A 20,040-nucleotide genomic window follows, 5' to 3' on the forward strand; every position below is an offset into this window, starting at 1 on the left:
AGTCCATACGCACTGTGTGGCTCCTCCTTAAGGAGCCGGGCAATCATCTCCGGTGACCACCACTGATGTTCCAAATATCAGAAACGTGAGGCACTTGCACGGGGAGGCTGGCAAAATACCACACTGAAGTAACACTGAGTAGATCCCCCTGGGGAAATCGGAAAGGCACCCTGCTTCAGGCCGCTGGGCCAGAGTGTCGATAGACTGTGCTGAGGAGCGGAAATCACTGTCTTTACTAAATGATTCAGGTTTGGCCTCTGCTTTAGCAACCCTATCGAAAAGTGTAAGCATTTATAGGAAGCCAAGTTTAATTTACTGAATATATATTGAGATACTGCTTTTCAAATGATTGATGTTATTTGCAGGAATCTGCTCTCAAAATAGATGAATCAAATTTTTCCCTATTTTTAGGGAAAAATCTACTGAATGTTATCATCCAACCTAATAGCGGAAACAACAATTTTGAATAAAAATAATTACTAAAGATGGTAACTGCAATAAATATTTCCTATGTTGATATCAAATTCTTAGAAAATTACTAGGAAAACAAAACAGGAAGTAACCTCATGAAGTCGAGATACTGGAATATTCTGGAGGCAAAAACTCTGAATGCAATCTAGTCAATAAGGTCGTCCATGCGATGCCATCCAGAGGTGTGAGCGCAGAACTTTACAACAGTCCTTCCCTGCGTTTCAAAGCCTATGGCTTGTTTCAAACCAGTTCAATTTTTAATCATCAAATCAATTTCAATGTTGAGTGACACGGGAAAGCACCTTATCGGAGCCTGAATGGCATGCTTACTTTTGCAGATTATCAAACCCATACTCAAGGAGCAAAGCCACACCGTTCTCCAGGGACAGGGATGCCGTGGGCAACTGATGGACATCTCATCTGCTGCATTTGCCCCCAAGGTTCACTCTGGACATTCAACAGTCTCTAGTTACTGACAGCTGACATCAGAACTGGAGAGGCCTTTTCTGTGCGGCCCCAGAGGGAAGATAAGGCACCAGAAGGACAGGGGGCTGTCCCCTGTGCCACCAAGAACCTGGCAGAACTCACTCCACTGCAGGCACCAGCTTCAGGACAGGCTCCAGGGTCAGCTGGGAGGAAGCCACCCAGGATGGACTCCAGGGTCAGCCCCAGTGCGTGGGAACAGTCACCCAGGAAGCTTCTCTGTCCACAGCTAACTTGGGTTGGGAGGACGATGCTCGGGAAGAACAGAACTGAAGGGCTAGTGCCTGATCCTGTTGGGTCAGCCCCTTTGGAGGACCAAAGAACTGTCACCTTGAAAGTTTTAAGATCCACTAACTTAAAACACGGAACAGATATGGGCCCCGGGACCAGATGAAGGACAAGGCTCATCTTACCTGTCAAAAGTTATTTTGATAGAATGTCCTGGTTTTGCTTCAATGATCCATTCACAATTCAAAGAGTCTTTATAATATCCTGGCCATCCAGGAGGCAGAATGACCCCACTTGAGGCTGTCAGATGTCCACCGCACGGGGCTAAAGGAAGATGCACACCGTCAGGGTCAAGTAAATGTGGGAGGTCATGCCATAGCCACATCGTCATCAAAATAGGGGCTGCTTTCCGGGCATAGATTCAGTATTTCCAAGTATTAAGGCAACACCCTTTGCTAAGAAGGCCCTGAGTTGATTGAAACTGAGGTCTGTGCCTTGCACGGCTGGTTATCTGCCCTCAGAACTAGGCACAGTGCTCCTCCTTGGATGATCCACATGGGAGCGACCTGTCTGGTCGTCAGGAACCTCCTGGCACATGCCACTCATAGTCATCTTATATGCATTAGGAATTCAATAAGCATCTATGGAAAATGAAATTTTAAATGACCTTAAATCTAATGATGAAAAACCCCAAGACACGTGAGCTATTGTGTTCGTATGTATGTTCGTTGGGTTGTGTTCGTTTTGTTAAAATTACTTGCCACGTAGGATATTAAGTTGTTGGTGCATGTTAAAAACAAAAGTGTGAACTGTAACAAGCACAGGGTTAGACTGGGCCTATCCTGAAGCAGCGAGTGGCAGACAATGGTCTATAGTTACAAAAGAAAAAGGGAGGGTTAAGAAGTGTGTCCCAGGGCTGTGTGAATTCCCTGTCACCCGCAAGAGTCCTCAAAAAACAGCGTCCCCCTGGGTTAACACTGCAGGGAAGAACACACTTCTACCTGGCCACACCGCCTTCCACGTTTTGCATACTCTTTACTGCTCATCTCCCCTGTGAACTCATAGGCAGCAGGTATGTGAGAACGTGTAGTTTAAAACATACGTATCCTTTTTAGAGTGCGATTCCTTTGGTGGAAAAATGACCACATATATTGAAGTGCTGAGCATGTCTTTCCCTTTCATCCAGATTTTGATGCCCCAGTGAACTCCGCCAGGATAAACAAGGCGCTTTTCAACAAACCTGGCTTCGTTGCGGGACTGGCATTGCTTACATGAAGCTGAGTTATTCCTCTAAGTTCCGTTTCCCTGAGGCTCCCAAACGTGTGTGTGTTACCGTCTTCTCTCCTGGTCCCCTCAGCAGAATCTCAGGGTCCGTCTATTCCTGGTACTGGCAAAGTCCCCAGGTCTCTGAGTTTATCTATTCTAATGCATTCCTTTCTGTATCTTTCACTCTGGGCACCGAGCTCCATGCTGCAGGCCGTGAGCCCTGTGTGCCCCGTGGGGCTGGCTCTGCCGCCCCACTTTGCTGTAGTGGAAGGTTTCTCCCCCAGGATTTCCAGGCAGTGTAGAATCTGAACTCTGAATTTCTATTTAATACACAGCTGTTGATTTAGAGAGGACTCTGGATGTTAGGTGTGTGCTTGTGGTTCTGTTTTGATTATAGAACCTCAACTGGAGCATTGTTAGTGATGTGGTCTGCATTTGTTTTAATTTGTGAGGGTTCATTCTTGGCCAATCATTTAATTGATTTCTACAAAGGAGGCTGGAGAGGAACAGGAACCCCGAGTGTGCCGTCGGGGACCTGAGGATCGTGCACACCTCTTCAGTCGAGTTGACGGCTGTTCCTCGCGGCCCTTGCACTCTCTGCACTCGACCTGCTTGCTGTGGAAGCTGATGGCTTCTGGGCACCAGGCCATTGGTGGGGACCTGGGTGGCCATGCTACCAGAGCACACCTTCCTGCCTTCCCTGAGACCCTGCTGGGCCCAGGGAGTGGGTCTGGGGGCAGAAACACTTTCAGATCTCCCACCAGGACTCTTCCTTTCTCTGTTTTCCAACTGAAGCTGGAGTTTTCACTTAGCTTCACCTGGTGGGGCACCTCCTAGTAATGGAGGAATGCAGAGCCTCTGCTCAGGGTCAATGTACTGCTTCCCCTTATCTCATGTCCTGCTACGTCCTGTGCTTACAGGGCCCTGTCCACCAGTGTGCCGAGAAACAGGCCCCGTCTGCAGCTTGTGACACCTCTGCCCACAGCCTGCTGTGGGTAACTGGCACAGAGACAGCCAGCACGGTGAACGAGGCAAGAGCCTGTTCACTGCAAAGTCTTGCTCATGAACTCAGTCATGCCTCACAGTCAGCCGTGGTCTACACAGCTAGAGCAGTGTTCAGACAAGATTAGCTGCAACACCATTCCTGGACCTGTGTGAACACGCCACGTGTGCACATCCACTTAATTATAAAGCCTCGAAAACCACCATCTGTTAACATTTTATAAAACATAACATGTAAAATTATATGTTTAAAATAAATTATCAAGATAGATTTAAAAATAAAAGTCCCGCTGTTGTTTCCTTGCCCTTTACTGTGCCCCCAGGGTGGTGCCCAGAGCCCACTGAATTCTTCTAACAGTTGAGGAAAGGAAGGAGGGCATCTTCCCAGCTGCTGCAGAGCCACTTGCAGGCCACCACAGGGCCTAGCGGAGTGTCTCCTGACGGTAACAAGCCACCCAGCGGGTTGCTCAGGCTGGACAAGGGGTGGCCCTGGCTGGGCTCTGAGAGTTCAGTCTGCCCACAGCTGGACTTGGCTCTGACCCCTTGGAGTGAGGACTGGGGAAGTTTCCCTAAAGCAGGCAGGAGGAGAGCCGCCCTCGGCTGGCCTATTTATTTCCTAGTTACGTATTAAAAAGAAACAGGTTGACCTCAGACAACTGAGGGAATGACCCAAGAGGAAGAAAACCCTTCCAGCCACAATTAACACGCGAGTGCCCAGCAGTCTCCGTCTCACTCTCCCGAGATGCTGACACATGTCTGTGTTTTCAAAACCCTGTGGACATGTGTATTTGTACCCCTGGTCTTTCCCATGATAGCAGCTCAGGATCTGTTTGGCCCCGTGACCTTGGTTAAGGATGCTCGACCCCTGGTCTAGGTACACGTCTCTATCCACTCAGCCGGCTCCCCGCTGTTGGACATCTAGTTGTTTCCAACTTATCACTGTTTAGAAAAGTTCGGCAAAAACGACTCGTCAGCAAACGTTTTATCATATGTGCTCAACTATTTTAGGATAATAATCCTAAAATATAAGCTATGGGCTGAAAGGCAAGAAAGATGCTAAGACTCAATATGAATTCACACCGTGGAGCTGCAGCTTAGCCTCCTCAGTGCAGAGCCAAGAAATGCCAGCCTCCCCGACTCACCCACAGTTCACCTCTTTGACTCACAGAGAATCTGGGCAATGCTCAAGACAAAGGGGCATGCTGCTTTTGTTTTCACGTGTGCATTTCTTAGGGATCCAGCAGAGATCATTTTAAGACAAGGTTCCTGAGCTCATTGTGAATGCCCCGTGAGACAGGGAGGATGGGTCAGGGGCCTGAGGCAAACGTTTTTAAATGATCAATAATGAAGGGCCATGACATCCTGCTCCTTATATTTTTTTTCTCTGGTCTTATTACAGGTAAGTAGACCAGAAATATCAAGAAGAAAATTAGGTATTATTCATATGAGCTTTGATAAAGAAAGAAATCATTAATAAAAACCACAGTGTTGCCATGGGTTGAACTCAGCCCCCAGTTCCTCCTCAGTGTCTCACCCTCCCACCACACTCACTAATGGTGTGTGGGCACAGGAGCACGTAGGTGCAATTAGTGAAGGTAGACGGGGTGTCATGGGAGAGAGGACCTCCCCCAATACAACGGGGGCACGGACACAGTCCGATGCACACACAGGAGAGCTCCTCTTGATCATGTGCTGAGGCCAAGGAGCACCGGAGCTGGGGCTTCCTGGACACACCCCCCCTCGCATACTCCAGGGGACGACCACCCAGCCAGAGTCTGGTTCCAGGAAGTCAGGCTACACTTCCTGTGCTTCAGTCCCTCCGTGTTCTTTGTTCTGGAACCTAGGAAACTGGAACCCAGCCTGTCTAAAGGGAGAGGCCAGGAGGCTGAGGGCGGGGCCCACCTTCACAGCGAGGGACTGTGGCACTCCAGACCACGTTCCCGTCCTGCAGGACGCAGGTGATGGACTCGGACCCCTGCGTCTTGACAAAGCCATCGTCACAGTGGAAGGAAACGGAGCTCCCAAGCAGAAACCTGTCGCCAAAACGCCTGCCGTTGACAGGGATGCCGGGGTCATGGCACTCATTCTGACCGAAGGCTGACGGAGGAAAGAGAAAAAGAAGCAGAACCCAATGTTTGGATTTCAGTTACGTGTATTAAGAAACAAGGAAACAGAACCCATTTATAAGGCAACTATTTCCCAGAATTTCAGTTATACCACCCATAGATAAGTAGATACACTAAGTAAGTGGGATATTAGGATCCGTAAGTGAGAGCACAGGTGGATGGACAGACCTCACATCATCTCTGCAGCACGTGGGTTGGAAGGACACTTCCTGTGCACTTCAAAGAGAGACCAGGGACACGGTGTGGGGGAGAACTGAGGCTCAGGGCACATCTGCTCCAGGAAGGGGTCAGCCCGAGGCCTAGCTCCCGCCCCTCGGCAGATGCCCTGATGATGTAAGTGAGTGACTCTAACCCCATATCCCAGAGTTACTGTGGAACTACGTCATTACCAGGAATTCTACCCACCGTACCTAAGAGAAGCAGCCAGGGACACATTAATGTTGCTCATATTTACTGTTTAGTTTTAGTCTTTCTAGAAAAGCATTTAAGGAGTCGTAGTTCTTCTATAAGATTTGTTTTGCAGATGAGGGGTCTGAGCCAAAGAGAAATTAGCTATCTTGTTAAAATCCACTACATATCTCCAAGGACCGGTGTGCTGACCCTGGCTCCTGACCACCAACACCATTACCCTGGTTGTCACACTCTGTTGTTACAAGGAGGATGCATGGATGGGTGGAAGGAAGGAAGATGGAGGCTGGGAAAATTGGAAGGAAGGCCAGGATATGAGACCCAGCACCCTGCGATGGGGTGACCCAGAGACTAACCTAAATACCAGAATAGCGTTATGTCATTTTGCTACTCTTAGTGCCTTGGTAATGATCACATAGCTTCGGAGGACCTTCAGTGTGTGTGATCAAAACGTGGCCAGGAGCTCACTTACTGGTGTACGTGATGTTGAACCCTCTGCCGGTGGTGGAGTGGTCCGACTGGAATTCCAGGCGCACTATGTGCCCACTGCTGGCCAGCTGAGCGGGCACCTCATTGCCAGAGAAGGTACCGAGGACAGTTATATCAGAAATCCCATCATCTTTGACTGCCAGAAAGTCAAACTGAGGCTCCACGTCAAAGTCATTGAAGATGAGGTGGATTCTGCTTCCCGGCTCGGATATGATCAGCCAAACACAGTTCATGTTGTTGCCGTATTCCTCTGGGTAATTTGGGGAAAGGATGATCCCGGATGATGCCGTGAAGTTGAAGAAACATGAAACTGCGGAGACAGGAATATATTTTCAGTGTTGCCTGACCCAAGAACCGCCCCTTGACCCTGCCTGCTGAGAGGGAAGAGGGGACCCACCCCTGCAGGTGGCCACATTGGCCGGCTGCCATAGACCAGTCACCTGGCACACAGTGTCTCTCTTTCCACCCATCTCGTTACCGTACACGGCACAGCCAGGGACTCCGCCTAGCTCCGCAGAGGCTTCAAAATAAACACAATCCCACTGAGTTGGTTAAGAATGTGTGCTAGATATTGTGATTTCTAGTTCAGACTTTCTGCCTCCAGAGGAACAGCATTAGTCGTTGGTGCCAGAGGAGCAATTGGGTCTGCTCTTCTGTGATAACATTTTACTTATTTATTTTCTTTTAAGGCGCATTTTTTTCTAGTTGTTTATTTAATTTTTTTGTTGGTTGTGGGCAAAGATTAACAATAAGTAATGAGAAAATCAAATTGTGCTGTCGTTGGGCAACATGGAGCTCCTCTGGATACTTGAAGAACGTGTGCTTCATACAAATCTGAGCACCTGTTTCTGTTTGGGTGGCAGCAGCTGCCTTAAGGCCTTGCTTTTTTCCACATGATTCCACACACACTTCCAGCCATTGCCATGTTCACTGTCAATCAAGTCAACCTTGTAAGTGGCGTGAGGCCTCGTCTGCTGCTTCGACGCTGCGCACACAGGAAGAGGGCGGTTGTCCGCTGAGGTCCGAACCTCCTGTAGCACCATGCTCCCAACAGCCACCCACTAGTGCCCAAGGCTGCACAACATACTACTGTGGTTTGGGTCTGAAATGTCCCAACAGGCTCAGTGCTGAAGGTGTGGTCCCCAGCTGGTGGCACAGTGGAGGTGATGGACACTCTGGGAGGTGGGACCTCGTTTTGGAGGAGGTGGGTTCTGGACATGACATGGAGGGTTTATTTTGTCCCTGGGTCCCTCCTGTCTTTCTCTGTCTCTGCCTCCTGGTTGTCATGAGGTGGATACCCTTCACCACCACCCCCTCCCACCACCACAATGTCAAACCTTGCCTCCACAGCAATGAAGCCAGCTAACCTTGGACTAAAACCTCTGAAACTGTCTTTCCTCCCTAAGTTGATTGTCTCAGATGTTTCGTCACAGTCATGAAAAGTTGGCTCCCACAATCATTAGGTCACAGAGTCTCCATTGCTGCCACTCAGCCTGACTCGGCACCTATCAGGGGCTCTCGAGGGCAATAGTGGTATGTTCGATCCCTTGGGGTAGAAAGTGCTCAGCTGCACTTCTTCTGGCAGCAGACCTTGTTTTAACAGGGACAGAGGAAAGCTGGTGTCTGGGAACGCCCCTTGGGCAGCTGCCTCCCCAGGGTCTCGCCTCCCATGCTCTGCCCTGGGCCCTTGCAGGACAGGAACTCACACACGCAGCTGGGCTTGTTGCCTGACCACTGGTTGTTCTGCTGGCAGGTGATGACCCTCTCGCCCACCAGCTCGAAGGCCGCCTGGCATTCAAAGGTGAGCGTGTCTCCATGCAGAAAGCTGCTGCCCACCCGCTTCCCGTAGGCGGGGATGCCAGGGTCGCCACAGCCGCCCTTTTCAATTTCTGAAAGTGGGAGAAACAAACAGACCATTAACATTACACCACAAACACTGTGAACTCCCAAGTTCAGGCTTCTTTTTGCTCATCTAAACTTCATTTTCATAAATGATTTCCGAAAGATATGCAATTCATCCAACAATTGCAGAACATGAAGAAGTTGTGAGTTGCCTGGGACAGGAAGGTAGGAAAGTGACTGTCCTATAAGACACCCAGGCCACACAGATGTGCTGACATTAATAGGTGCATCTTGGGGGCACCTCCAGCCTCCGTCTGCAATTCATGCACTAGAACGTGACCACACAGGAGGGCCTAATCCGCAGGCTTTTCACTATTAACACTGCAAACAAGAGCGCTCTTCCCTTACTGAATATTCAAATCAATGCGATCTATTTGACACTCTTTTCCTGAAATGGATGTCAGAATTCATTTGTGAAGCAGGAAGCATATATTTATGGTCTTCAGATAACAAAGTGCACAGAATGAAAGTGCTTTTCATCAACACACAGCTGCCATGGGACATGGGCCACGTTTCACACCCTGGCCAAGACCCCGGACGTGCTGGCCAAGACGTGCGCCTTACTCAGTCCCGCCATAAGGCTTTTGAAAGTCAGCTGCATCTCAGGTCCTCTGCTAGGTGACAGGGTGGTGGGTGAGCAGGACGGCCCTTGCTCTCACAAGGGACATCAAGAATTAAACAGAGCATGCGGTGCTGACCAGGTTCCCTCCTGAAGGGGCCCAGAGGGCTGGGCAGGGGGAGAGACAGAGGAAGCACAGATGCCCTGAGGGAGAGGCCAGGCCCACCTGGAGGGGCTTCCTGGGCAGCTCCCTGCCTGTGCTAAGTGATGTTGGCCAGGGTGGCAGGTAGGCCACCCTGTGGGGAGGTTAGAGCAGAGGCAGGACAGGACTGAGTCCCCCCAGAGCCAGCATGTTCCCAGGAGAGCCATACTCCAGGAGAATGTCATCGGGGTCTCTGTCTTAATGTTTTTTAGGTGTTTAGATCTATTTACTTATTTATCTATCACCTCATTCATTCATTCATTCATATGAGCATTTGATTATCTATTGATTTTTCTCAAATTCCGCAAGGGCTTAGAGAAGCCAACAGCAAATTCAAATTTCTGTTTTATTAGCAATGGCCACGGTTTGTCCTTCCAGACGCACGATGAACTGTGACCCCCATGGGATCACGGTGTTGAGAGGCGGTGGGACACTTAAGAGCTGGCGAGGACGTTGTGTGGGACTGGTGTGGTCATGGGCAGACTAGACCAGAGACTCTGTGAGTGGCTGTCTGTGTCAAGGCCTCCCTCCGTGGTGTCACATGTGACGCGCCCACTGGCCCCTCCCTTCTGCTGCGTCACACTGCAGCCCTGGCTGTCTCCCCCAAACCTTTTTATTGTTGTTGTTTTTTATCTCTGATGCCCAGCCCACAATTTCTTCTTCTTCTTTTGGTACCAGGCACTGAACTCGGGGTCACTCGGCCACTGAGCCATCCCTAGCCCTATTTCATATTTTATTTAGAAACAGGGTCTCACTGAGTTGCTTAGCGCCTCACCGTTGCTGAGGCTGACTTGGATCTTCCTCTCTCAGCCTCCCAAGCCGCTGGGAGTACAGGTGTGTGCCACCGTGCCCAGCCACAATTTCTTCTAATAATGAAATAAACTGTGGCAGTTTTTGCTGACATCATTTACTCTCCTAAGTCCAGGAACTCCAAAGAGCTTTCAGAAATAACAGGCTGTGTTTGACAACCATGCGGCTGCAGGAGAGGGTCTCTCTCCGTCTCTTGCTGATCTTGCATTTAGCTGCTTGCCACAGCTCCTCACCCTGAAGCTGCACAGACCCGCATCTGCCAGGCACACCCAGGCCAGCCACTGCCACATGATACAGGGTGAGGTTTCACGTAGCTTTTGCCTTCAGTCACACACGAGTTAGAGGATCCTATGTCTGTGCCTGTGACACTTCATTTGGGAAGGGTTGTTGGGACATCTTTCATTTTTACCTCCTTATACACAAAATGCTACTATTGTCCCAAACAGTGATGACAAAATATACAGATTTCAAAACTCCCCTGAGGGTGGTATTGCCCTCAGGTTAGAATCCCTCCCCTACTTCAGATTTTTTTTTTTTTTTTTTTTGTACTAGGGATTAAATCCATGGTGCTCTACCATACAGCTACATCTCCAGACCTGTTCTTTTTCATTTTGACAAAGGGTCTCATTATATTGCCCTTGGTGGACTGGAAATTGGGATCCTTTTGAGTATCTGGACTTACAGGATAAATTTTATGAAACATTTATTTTTGAATATTTTAAAAGTACTTTTAGGGTGGACGCTAAGGGCGCTGCGGAGTCGTGGTTTGCCTTCGCGGCGGCTTCCGTGGGAGACGAAGTGGATTTGAGGCTTCCCGTGGAGTGAAAGAATCGGCTCAAAACTGCTTGTCTCCCATGGGCTGGGCCGGCTGCAGAAAGACTGCCCGATACAGGCTTCCGCCGAGACATTGCAGGACGGGCAGTAGTGGCCTGCCTACTGGGCCCAGCCGGTAGCGCGAGCCCGCCGCCGTTCCCGGGAGTCTGCGGGAGCGAGCACGCCGCGACCTTGCCGTGAGGCGGGGCGAAGGCGGGGCCTTGCCTCCTCAAATGAGACAGAGGGGGCGGAGTGGCTATCATTTCGCGCCAAAATCCTAGCGGAATCCGGGTGTAGCAGGGGAGCTGGGTGATCACTGCTGCTGTCATGGTTCGTCCGCTAAACTGCATTGTCGCCGTGTCCCAGAACATGGGCATCGGCAAGAACGGGGACCTGCCCTGGCCCCCGCTCAGGAATGAATTCAAGTATTTCCAAAGAATGACGACAACCCCTTCAGTAGAAGGTAAACAGAATCTGGTGATTATGGGTAGGAAGACCTGGTTCTCTATTCCTGAAAAGAATCGACCTTTAAAGGACAGAATTAATATAGTTCTCAGTAGAGAACTCAAAGAACTTCCACAAGGAGCTCATTTTCTTGCCAAAAGTCTGACCGATGCCTTAAAACTTACTGAGCAGCCAGAATTAGCAAGTAAAATAGACATGATTTGGATAGTAGGAGGCAGTTCTGTTTATAAGGAAGCCATGATTCAACCAGGCCATATTAAACTGTTTGTGACAAGGATTATGCAGGAATTTGAAAGTGACACATTTTTCCCAGAAATTGATTTGGAGAAATATAAACTTCTTCCAGAATACCCAGGTGTTCTTTCTGAGGTCCAGGAGGAGAAAGGCATTAAGTACAAATTTGAAGTATATGAAAAGACTGATTAATGTGAAGATGTTTTCTGATTTATTTCATGTTATCCCTCCCTCTAAAAAATTCTGTATTTTTACATTAGAATAAAAAGACTTGTGTGGACTTTAAAAAAAAAAAAAAATAAAAATAAAAATAAAAGTACTTTTATTAGAATGACATGTGCTTTAACATTCACCTCTAATAAATTTTATTTTGATTTGATATTTTATTCTATGCCCACAAATGCTTATATAATACAGGAATAAATTCCCTATTCTCTTCCTGTTCCTGAGCATCTTGTTACACTGGCACAGTTTAGGACACACGTAGATGGTGGCTTGAAGTCGAGTTTGCAAGTGCAATTCCTGCCTCGTGTACCCTCACGTGGTCTTTCTGGAGGCAACCAATGTTCCCAGAATGGAACAGGTCACTTGGAATGAGTACTAGGAGACACAGAGGGCCCACGCCACTGGGTCACCACGGGGAACTCATGAGGCACAGCTCTGAGAAATGCTGTTAAAATAGTAAGATAACTATAAGAAATTGCAGAAGACTTGACAAATCTAGACCCATGAAACAGAATCCCATTCAAATCAGCCCACACTTTTGATCTGCTCCTCTTGATACTGCAAGGCTAAGTAAGAGCCACTCTGAACATTCACATCGCTCCTGTCCAGCCCAGGATGCTTGACCTGCAGGAGCCAGTGCCTTTAGAGACAGTTGTCACACGCAAGTTCAGCAGGGCTCAGCTTCCATGAGCAGCCCTCCAGGGGCCCCCAGAGAAGGCACCCAACCTCAGGGACCAGCCAGGCAATCTGCAGAGGTCAGCGGCTGCGTGGACTCCTGCTCATTAATGAAGTGCTCAGGACTTATTCTTCTTGTTTTCAATTTCTATTTCCATCCCCTTAACCAACTCCAGCATCACTGGCCCCCTGAACTGATATGAAACAATTTAAAAAGAAATGAAAGGCCCCACTGTCGACTGGCAGGTCAGGGCAGTCAGATACGTGAGCCAGTCCGCGGAGCACCGCAGGCACAGAATGAAACACCTGAGAATTTTCAAGATTCCATGAATTGTGTTTCTCTTTCCTGTGGGCTGAGACTGTGGCAGTGAGAGATCCATGGTGCATTTTAAAACAAGCAGGACGGCCTCAGCAAGTTCAACAGGCTCCTCCCGCCTGCTCCGCAGGTCCGAGTCAGTGGGCTCCTACCTCGCCTGCACCCCAGGATCACCCAGGCTCCCCCAACCCATCAGTGGTCAGGGTCTACCTGTGCAGTGCCCCCCAAACCAGCCACCAGGCCACACGTGGAAGAATGTGACTGGGAAGAGGAAGGAGAGAGCTGCCAGCCTAGGGGGACCAACTGGGGAGCCCATGGGGAAGAGGAGTGGAGCAGGTCCACGCAGCCTGGAAGAGCCCTTCCGCCTGGGCCTCCAGAGACAGGCACGTGATGGCAAGGAGCAGAATTCACCCCATTCCCCCAAGAAACCCATCTTTACCAGACTATGTACGCACCGGGACAGGAATCTTTGTGGAGAGAAACTTCTTAAGAAAGAGAAACAATGACATCAATAAGAACACTGACTGAGACTGTTGGCTGACCTCTGGTAGCAAATGTGAGGCGCATGATGCGTGCAGTATCAGGAGGCCTCAGTGATTTCCCAATTATTGTGCCTAATTTGGACTAAAGCAAAGATTTATGTGTAAATGGAGACACCAAAGTGAATTTATTATACATTCCTACTCAAAAATAATCACGTAGGAATGATTAGATTTTTCAAAATGTGCAATAAATACACCAATAAATTATACTAGTACAAAACAGCTAAGTAATCTCATAAGCTAAGCAATTCCTTTTTTTATAGGTCACAGTAAACATGTCACTAAAAATCCTCAATTTTATTTCCTATAGGTATCAGAATTGCATTTGGCCGCTAGTCAAACGGCACAAAGGCCTATGAGCAAATAAGAGCGTGGGTTTCCCTTGCAGAGCCGGGAGCTGAGGGAGAGCCCAGGACACAAGGGGCCAGCCAGGAGCCCAGCCGGCTCACTCCTCATCCTGTGGTCCCTGTTGTGCTGGCCGGTGAGAGAGGGCTGCAGTCTCCTGCCACAGAGGACCCACTGGGCTCACGGTGGGAATGAGGCCCACAGCCCAGGTCCCCCACAGGCAGGTGAGCAGGTTTTAAATGCATCTTAATTTCTTGGATATTTATTTTGCTGGGATGCCCTTTTTAGCTATATTCTTTTGTGATTGTCTTAGGTTCACAGTAAAATTGAGCAGAGAGCAGAGCTCAATTCCCTGACCTGTCAGTGTCTTTGTAACATTGGATGAGCCAGCCACACGGACACACTACGGCCACCCAGAACCCACAGTTCACATTAGGTAGCTCCTGGAGGTGGACATTTTGCAAGTTTGGACAGACGTACAATGGTTTATATCAACCTCGGCAGCATCAGGCAGAGGAGCTCTGTGGCCCTCCAAAGCCCCTCTGCTCCGCCTACTCGACCCTGCTGCCCCCAACCCTGGCACCTGCTCATCTCTGACTCCCAGCTCCGCCTTTTCCCGAGTGTCCTGGGGTGAGTGGCCTTTTCGGGTTGGCTTCTTTCATTTGCAATATGCACCTAAGTTTCCTCTGGGTGTTTCGTGGCTGGAGAGAGCATTTTATTTTAGTGCTGACCAAGTCCCACAGTTGGACAGACCAGAGCCGACTTATCCATCGCCTACTGCCTTCACATCTTGGTTGCCTCCAAATTTTGGCAGTTATGAACAAAGCTGCTGTGCCAGTTGACTTTTCCACCACTATAACCAGGAGATCGGAAAAGAACAATTTTAGAAAAGGAAAAGTTTATTTGGCTCGTGGTTTCAGAGGTCTCAGTTCATAGACAGGCGGCTCCGATGCTCTGGGCCCGAGGTGCGGAAGAACATCATGGTGGGAGGACACTGTAGTCAGGAAGTGGACAGAGCTCTGCTCCCCCAGGGTCAAAATACAAACCTCAAAGGCCCGTCCCCAGGGACCCACCTCCTCCACCACACCCAGCCTGCCCACAGTGACCACCCAGTCCGTCCCCGTCAGAGGGTTAAAGTTCCCAGTGGGTCACTCTCACAGCTATCATTTTACTCTGTCCTTGCACTGTCACACGCAGCTTTTGAGGGACACCTCAGATCCACACTAACAGCTGTATAAATGGCCTCGGGTAGGTTCCTGTGCAGACCTAAGTTTTCTGCCCTCTTGGGGAGACACCAAGAAGCGTGACTGCAGGAGGGATGGAAAGTTGCCTGAGAACTTCCGGAGCACAGATGGGGGCAGTGTTGTCTGACAGGAGAGTCGCAGGATGTGGATCCGACAGTCTGTCCTCAGTCGGGGCTGTCCTGCTACCCTAAAAGTCCTCTGTGTCCATTGGATCCCCCCGCCCCCCCGCCTGCAGCCCTTGGTGACCACTGACACTCCTGCTGTCTCCCTACTCTCCTAGTCACACCTTTCCCAGAACCTCAGGGCTGGGGTCATCAAGGCCTTGCCTTCAAACAGGATCCTTCTGCTTAGAAATATGCATCTATGCTTCCTCTCCAAGCTGTGTGTGTTTTCTTTGCTGTAGTTTCATAACCTTGGGTGAGGGATGCAGATCAGTGGTAGAGCAAGTGCCTAGTGTGGGGAAGGCCTTGAGCTGGATCCCTAACATCGAGGAAGGAAGGAAGGAAGGAAGGAAGGAAGGAAGGAAGGAAGGAAGGAAGGAGGGAGGGAGGGAGGGAGGGAGGGAGGGAGGGAGGGAGGGAGGGAGGGAGGAAGGGAGGAGAAAAGAAAAGAAAAGAAAAAAGAAAAAATCACCCTTCCAGAGGCTCCTCCAGTGGCCTCTGTTGAGATATCTTTGCCTACAAAGGCCTTTCCTGGTCCTTCCTGTCCTTGAGGATCTTGGAAAGGCAGTACTGGAGCTCTGCAGAGACCCCGGGGGAAACACTGAGGGTGGCAGTATCTCTATTTTTTGTGAATGTTATCTAAATGGCCATTTCTTCTGGGATTGTCTTAGGGTCACAGTAAAATTGAGCAGAGAGCAGAGCTCCCATATCTACCCTGACCTGTCAGTGTCTACTCTACTAGAGTCACTGTGATTATAGCATGTCTCTCTATATAGACACCATGTCTGCCCCCAATGTTAGAGAGACTAAAACTGGAATTCAATTCCCACCAAAAACACCATTTCAATGAAAATAAATGAATCTTCCAAACACAGAACCACCCTGATGCCCTTGGCATGGATTTTCAGTATAGTGCTTAGATATTTTACTCTATTCTCAGTTTTTTTGGAAATAAAATAGAATTTAAAAAAAAAAATTATTCTCATAATGAGTTGGGAATTAACTAATTATGAATAAAGGGAAATGCTATTTTAGACAAAACATATCACAAGAACTAGGGCAAATCTGACATAGGTAGATAAAATATCAACTTAGCAAACAAACTAGGGACTGTCACCAACAGAACATGGTTACTTCTTTATACTTTATTAACTCTGCCATAAAACTGGACTAGTCCCGAGACCCTTCCTGATGGGCTCAGGGACAGCGTCCGGGTACTGTTTAACTTGTTAACTTTGAGGGATTTTATTTTCACGGTTTGAGGGCACCTGTGGGTATCAGGACAGAGAAGTGAAGGAGGTGCACATTGCAGAAAGAAAAACTTCTTTGGGAACACAGCTCTCAGCTGCTAGTCCATAACCATTAACACTTGACCTGCTGAACTCTGGCACCAGTGCTCCGATGTCAGAGACCTAAGATGTGACAGTATGTGAAACTGGGCCTCGAGTGCTGACTCAGTTAAAATGAGGCCTCCCGTGTGGGCCCTGGCCCAATCTGACTGTGTCCTTCCAGGAAGAGGAAGGGCCATTGGGACACGGTGGGACAGTGGCATGTCTAGGCCTGGGGGACCCAGGAGATGCTCACCCTTCTGACACCTGGCTCTTGAGACCGGAGAATGTGAACTCGTGTTGTGTAAGGCATGCAGAACGAGACCCTAGGTGTGGCAGCCCAGCAAACCACTACGTGGGATGGAGCAGAAGGTAAAACTTACAGGTGCTGGCGAGTCTCCTGTGTGCAGAGAGCCAGCCTCCCTCCCACCTGCATCAGGACAGGTGTCCTGCATCAGGACAAGGCCATCCCTTCACGTGACCTGACCCCCACATGCTGTCCAACCAACCACTTCGGAATGGTCACTGGCACATGGTACAGTAATTAAAAGGAAGAGTCAATGGATAAATGTGTCCTAAAAGTCCTGTTGAGAATATTACTTACATTTCAGTGAAATATTATTTTTGAGTCTCTCAAGGGGAAACAGCCTTCTCTGGTGTCAGCAGGATGTCATTCTGGGAAACTGGTTCATCTTGACTCTGCCCACATTGTGACCACGGTGACTAACTGCATCTGTCAAGGTGACTAAGCTAAGGCTATCGTCCAATCCACAGAGAACCAGAATAGAGAAAATGAGAGGAGGAAGGTGGGATTCCCTCCCTCCCCTTGACCAAGGACATCTGCCTTCTCCAGAGCTTAGATGCTGGTGCTACTGATTTTCAGGCTTTGGGCTTACTTAGTTAAGCCACCAGTTTTTCTGGGTCTCCATTTTGCAGAGAGCAGGGTGTAGGATTTGGCAGCCTCCACTCTTCCTGAGCTGTCCCCAGAGCATTGTGGCCTCACCACATGTTACAGCTTAGATGTGGTATCCCCCAAAAGCTCATGTGTGAGACAATGCAAGATGGTTCCGAGGACAAATGATGGGGTTGTGAGAGTCTTAACATAATCAATAGATTAATCCCATCAGGGATTAGCTGGGTGGTGACTGGAGGCAGGTGGGGTGTGGGTGGAAGAGGCAGGCATTGGAGGTGTGGCTTTGGGGTACATAGTTTATACCTGGAGAGTGGAGTCTTCTGCCAAGATTCTGCCTCACCTCACGCCCTGAGGAATGGAGACAGCTGTCCATGAACTGAGACCTCTGAAACTGTGAGCCCCCAAATAAACTTCTCCTCCTCTCCTGGCCATGCTGAGCCAGCTGAAGACTGCACACCTCCCCGTGGGGCCCGCAAGCGCACAGGCTTGCTACTGCAATGGAGACAAAACTGCCTTCCATTCCTTACTCCCAAAGTGGGCCAGACCAAAGCAAGCTGCTCACGGGGACAGCACTTCCTACTGGGACTTCCCTGTTATGGCCCTGTTCTAGACCTGGGTACCTCCTAGCCCTCCTCATTCTGCCCAGCCTCTGGCTCTGAAGAGTGGTCTTGCCACGTCCTCTGTGCACACGGACTCCTGTGGAGAGACGGAGAGGTGGAGCCCTCCGGGGTGCTCCTGCCTGCCCGGTCCCTTCCTCTGAGTGAGCCCACCATCACCTGCTCCTGCAGGGTAAGGTGCTCCCCAGGCCTGTAAAAGTAGAAAACATCACTCTTTTCCCACTTTTCTCCTTTTTCCCATTAGCTGGTCGAGTTCAGAGATGAGCGGTGCACACAGAAATGTCACCCCTGTGTCTTTGATCAGAAGTGGGCTCTGGTCTTTGGATTTGAAAGGATGTGCTTTGTGACGAGCTTTCCTGCTGAAGGCCTTTGAAGAAAGTCACATCAGTGGACCTGGTCCCCGACTCAGAGGGCCCCTCCTCTCAGGGCTTCACAGAGACGCAACCTTGTTGTTTAGTCAAGAGCATCTGGACCCTCAGTGGCGCGGCTTGCACTTTTCTGAGATGACCATGGTTTGCTAGAGAACCAAATGCACTTCTGAGTTACAGGACTTTCAACTCAGGGTGCACCTGTGAGGCTGTAGCCCGCTGTAGGTCAGGAGTGTCTGTTGTTGTAGAGCGCGGAGCACCAGAACACCCATGGTGCGCTTCAAGGCTCAGTTTATCTCCCACGGCCTTCCCTGAAGCCACGCACCATTTCTTCCCCACTCTTCACATTACCGTGTGTTTCCCAGGGACAGGAGAAATATCTGCAGGCTCCCTCCTGCTTTGACACACAGGAAATGCCACCACTTCTTGATCACTGTCTGCACCTGTGAAAGTTTCTCTCAGCGGTTGGGCCCCCACCCACTCTGAGATCCTAAGCAATTTATTCAATAAACAAAACATAATGGGATTAGACAATCGTCAGTATTTTTCCCTTTTTATATTTCTATGACATCTTGAAATCTTGGAGTAGAACCTAGCTACAAACACATGAGCCGTCCTGTAATTAATACATTCTACTAAGTATTGCTTTAGGACTGTTTCAAAAAGCTTACACAGTGCACCGTGGACCTTGTCACCACCTTTCTTTTCCCCAGAATACACCACCCCAGAACAGCCAGTCTAGTTTTAATAATATGTTCCCACATCCCCACAGGGCTCCTCGCCCAGGTGCTCCCAGGTCTCATCCACCCTCCATCTTCACCGTGACTGCGTGAGTGCTCTCCGGCCTCCCGCCCAGCCTTCCTCCACGCTACCTGCAGCCAGTCTCTCAACAACGCAGGTGACCCCCGCTGCCCACCTTGCCTTCAGGCCAGGCTCCTCCAGTGATTCAGGAGCCCTGCGTGGTCTGGCCTGGGATGTCCGACACGCCCTTCCCCCTTCCTCCCCTGCAGCAGCTGCACCTGCTATGGGTACCCAGGAGTCCTCCTCCACAGTCACACCCTCTCTGAACACCGGGTCCCTCCTGGCTCAGAAGCTCCCTGCATGCCGCTGACACTCTGATTGGGGCAGCCCTGGGCTGGGGCAGCCACTCTCCTCTCCACTGTCAGTCTTTTCATTCTGCATTATCTTCATTTTTCTCTGTTGCTCTAGCTCCTGGAGGGCCATCTTGGTGACTGTTATACCCACAGCACCTACTGAAATGTCAGCACACAGTAGGCACTCTTTAAAACTTTGAGTTCTATTATATTTTCAATTCATGATACTTTAATGTAATCCACATTTTTATTTTTAATTAAAATTAGAACTATATATTTTTCATGCAAACATGATAGTTTGAAATGTGTATACCTCGGGGAGAGGAGTGACCACTTAGAGCTAATTAACAAGTGCATTATAATTTTCATTGTTTTGCCCTGAGAACACAAAATCTACTCTCTGCAGTTTTCAGGATTTCAACACATTGCTACTCACTATATTCACCATGTTGTACAATCCTTTCAGTTATTCCACTAACTGGAATTCTGTATGCTTGACTGTCCCCTCCCAGCCCCATGCCTCTGCTGTTCTGAGGCAAGCCACCCAGCTCCTCATCCACACCTGGCCTGGGCACCCTCTCCCACTCATGCAGCACAGACCAGCCCCACCTGACTTAGGCTCCACACAGGGTGGGCAGCTTCAAAAAGGATTTATTTTATTATCTGAGAGGATGAAATGATTTTGTATCAAAATAACAATAATGCATTTTATGAGAAAATAGAATTTATATTTATGTGCATATTTGAACATATT

General features: G+C 49.2%; 2 protein-coding genes across 2 annotated transcripts in view; one reads left to right on the forward strand and one right to left on the reverse strand.

Annotated features, from left to right (window-relative positions):
• Csmd1 (CUB and Sushi multiple domains 1) overlaps positions 1–20,040 on the reverse strand; it is a 1,328,246-nt gene that overhangs the window by 320,253 nt on the left and 987,953 nt on the right. Inside the window, exons 13-16 of the mRNA XM_077109222.1 lie at positions 8,180–8,362; positions 6,457–6,783; positions 5,353–5,547; positions 1,368–1,506 (exon numbers count right to left, since the gene is read on the reverse strand). Of these exons, the coding sequence (XP_076965337.1) occupies positions 1,368–1,506; positions 5,353–5,547; positions 6,457–6,783; positions 8,180–8,362 (844 nt within the window). The remainder of the gene's footprint in view (positions 1–1,367; positions 1,507–5,352; positions 5,548–6,456; positions 6,784–8,179; positions 8,363–20,040) is intronic.
• On the forward strand, positions 10,687–11,738 carry LOC143641618 (dihydrofolate reductase). The gene has a single exon (XM_077109211.1). The coding sequence runs from the start codon at positions 11,087–11,089 to the stop codon at positions 11,648–11,650; it is 564 nt and encodes a 187-aa protein (XP_076965326.1). The 5' UTR covers positions 10,687–11,086; the 3' UTR covers positions 11,651–11,738.

Source organism: Callospermophilus lateralis, chromosome 4, assembly GCF_048772815.1.
Source record: "Callospermophilus lateralis isolate mCalLat2 chromosome 4, mCalLat2.hap1, whole genome shotgun sequence".
Taxonomy (NCBI): domain Eukaryota; kingdom Metazoa; phylum Chordata; class Mammalia; order Rodentia; family Sciuridae; genus Callospermophilus; species Callospermophilus lateralis.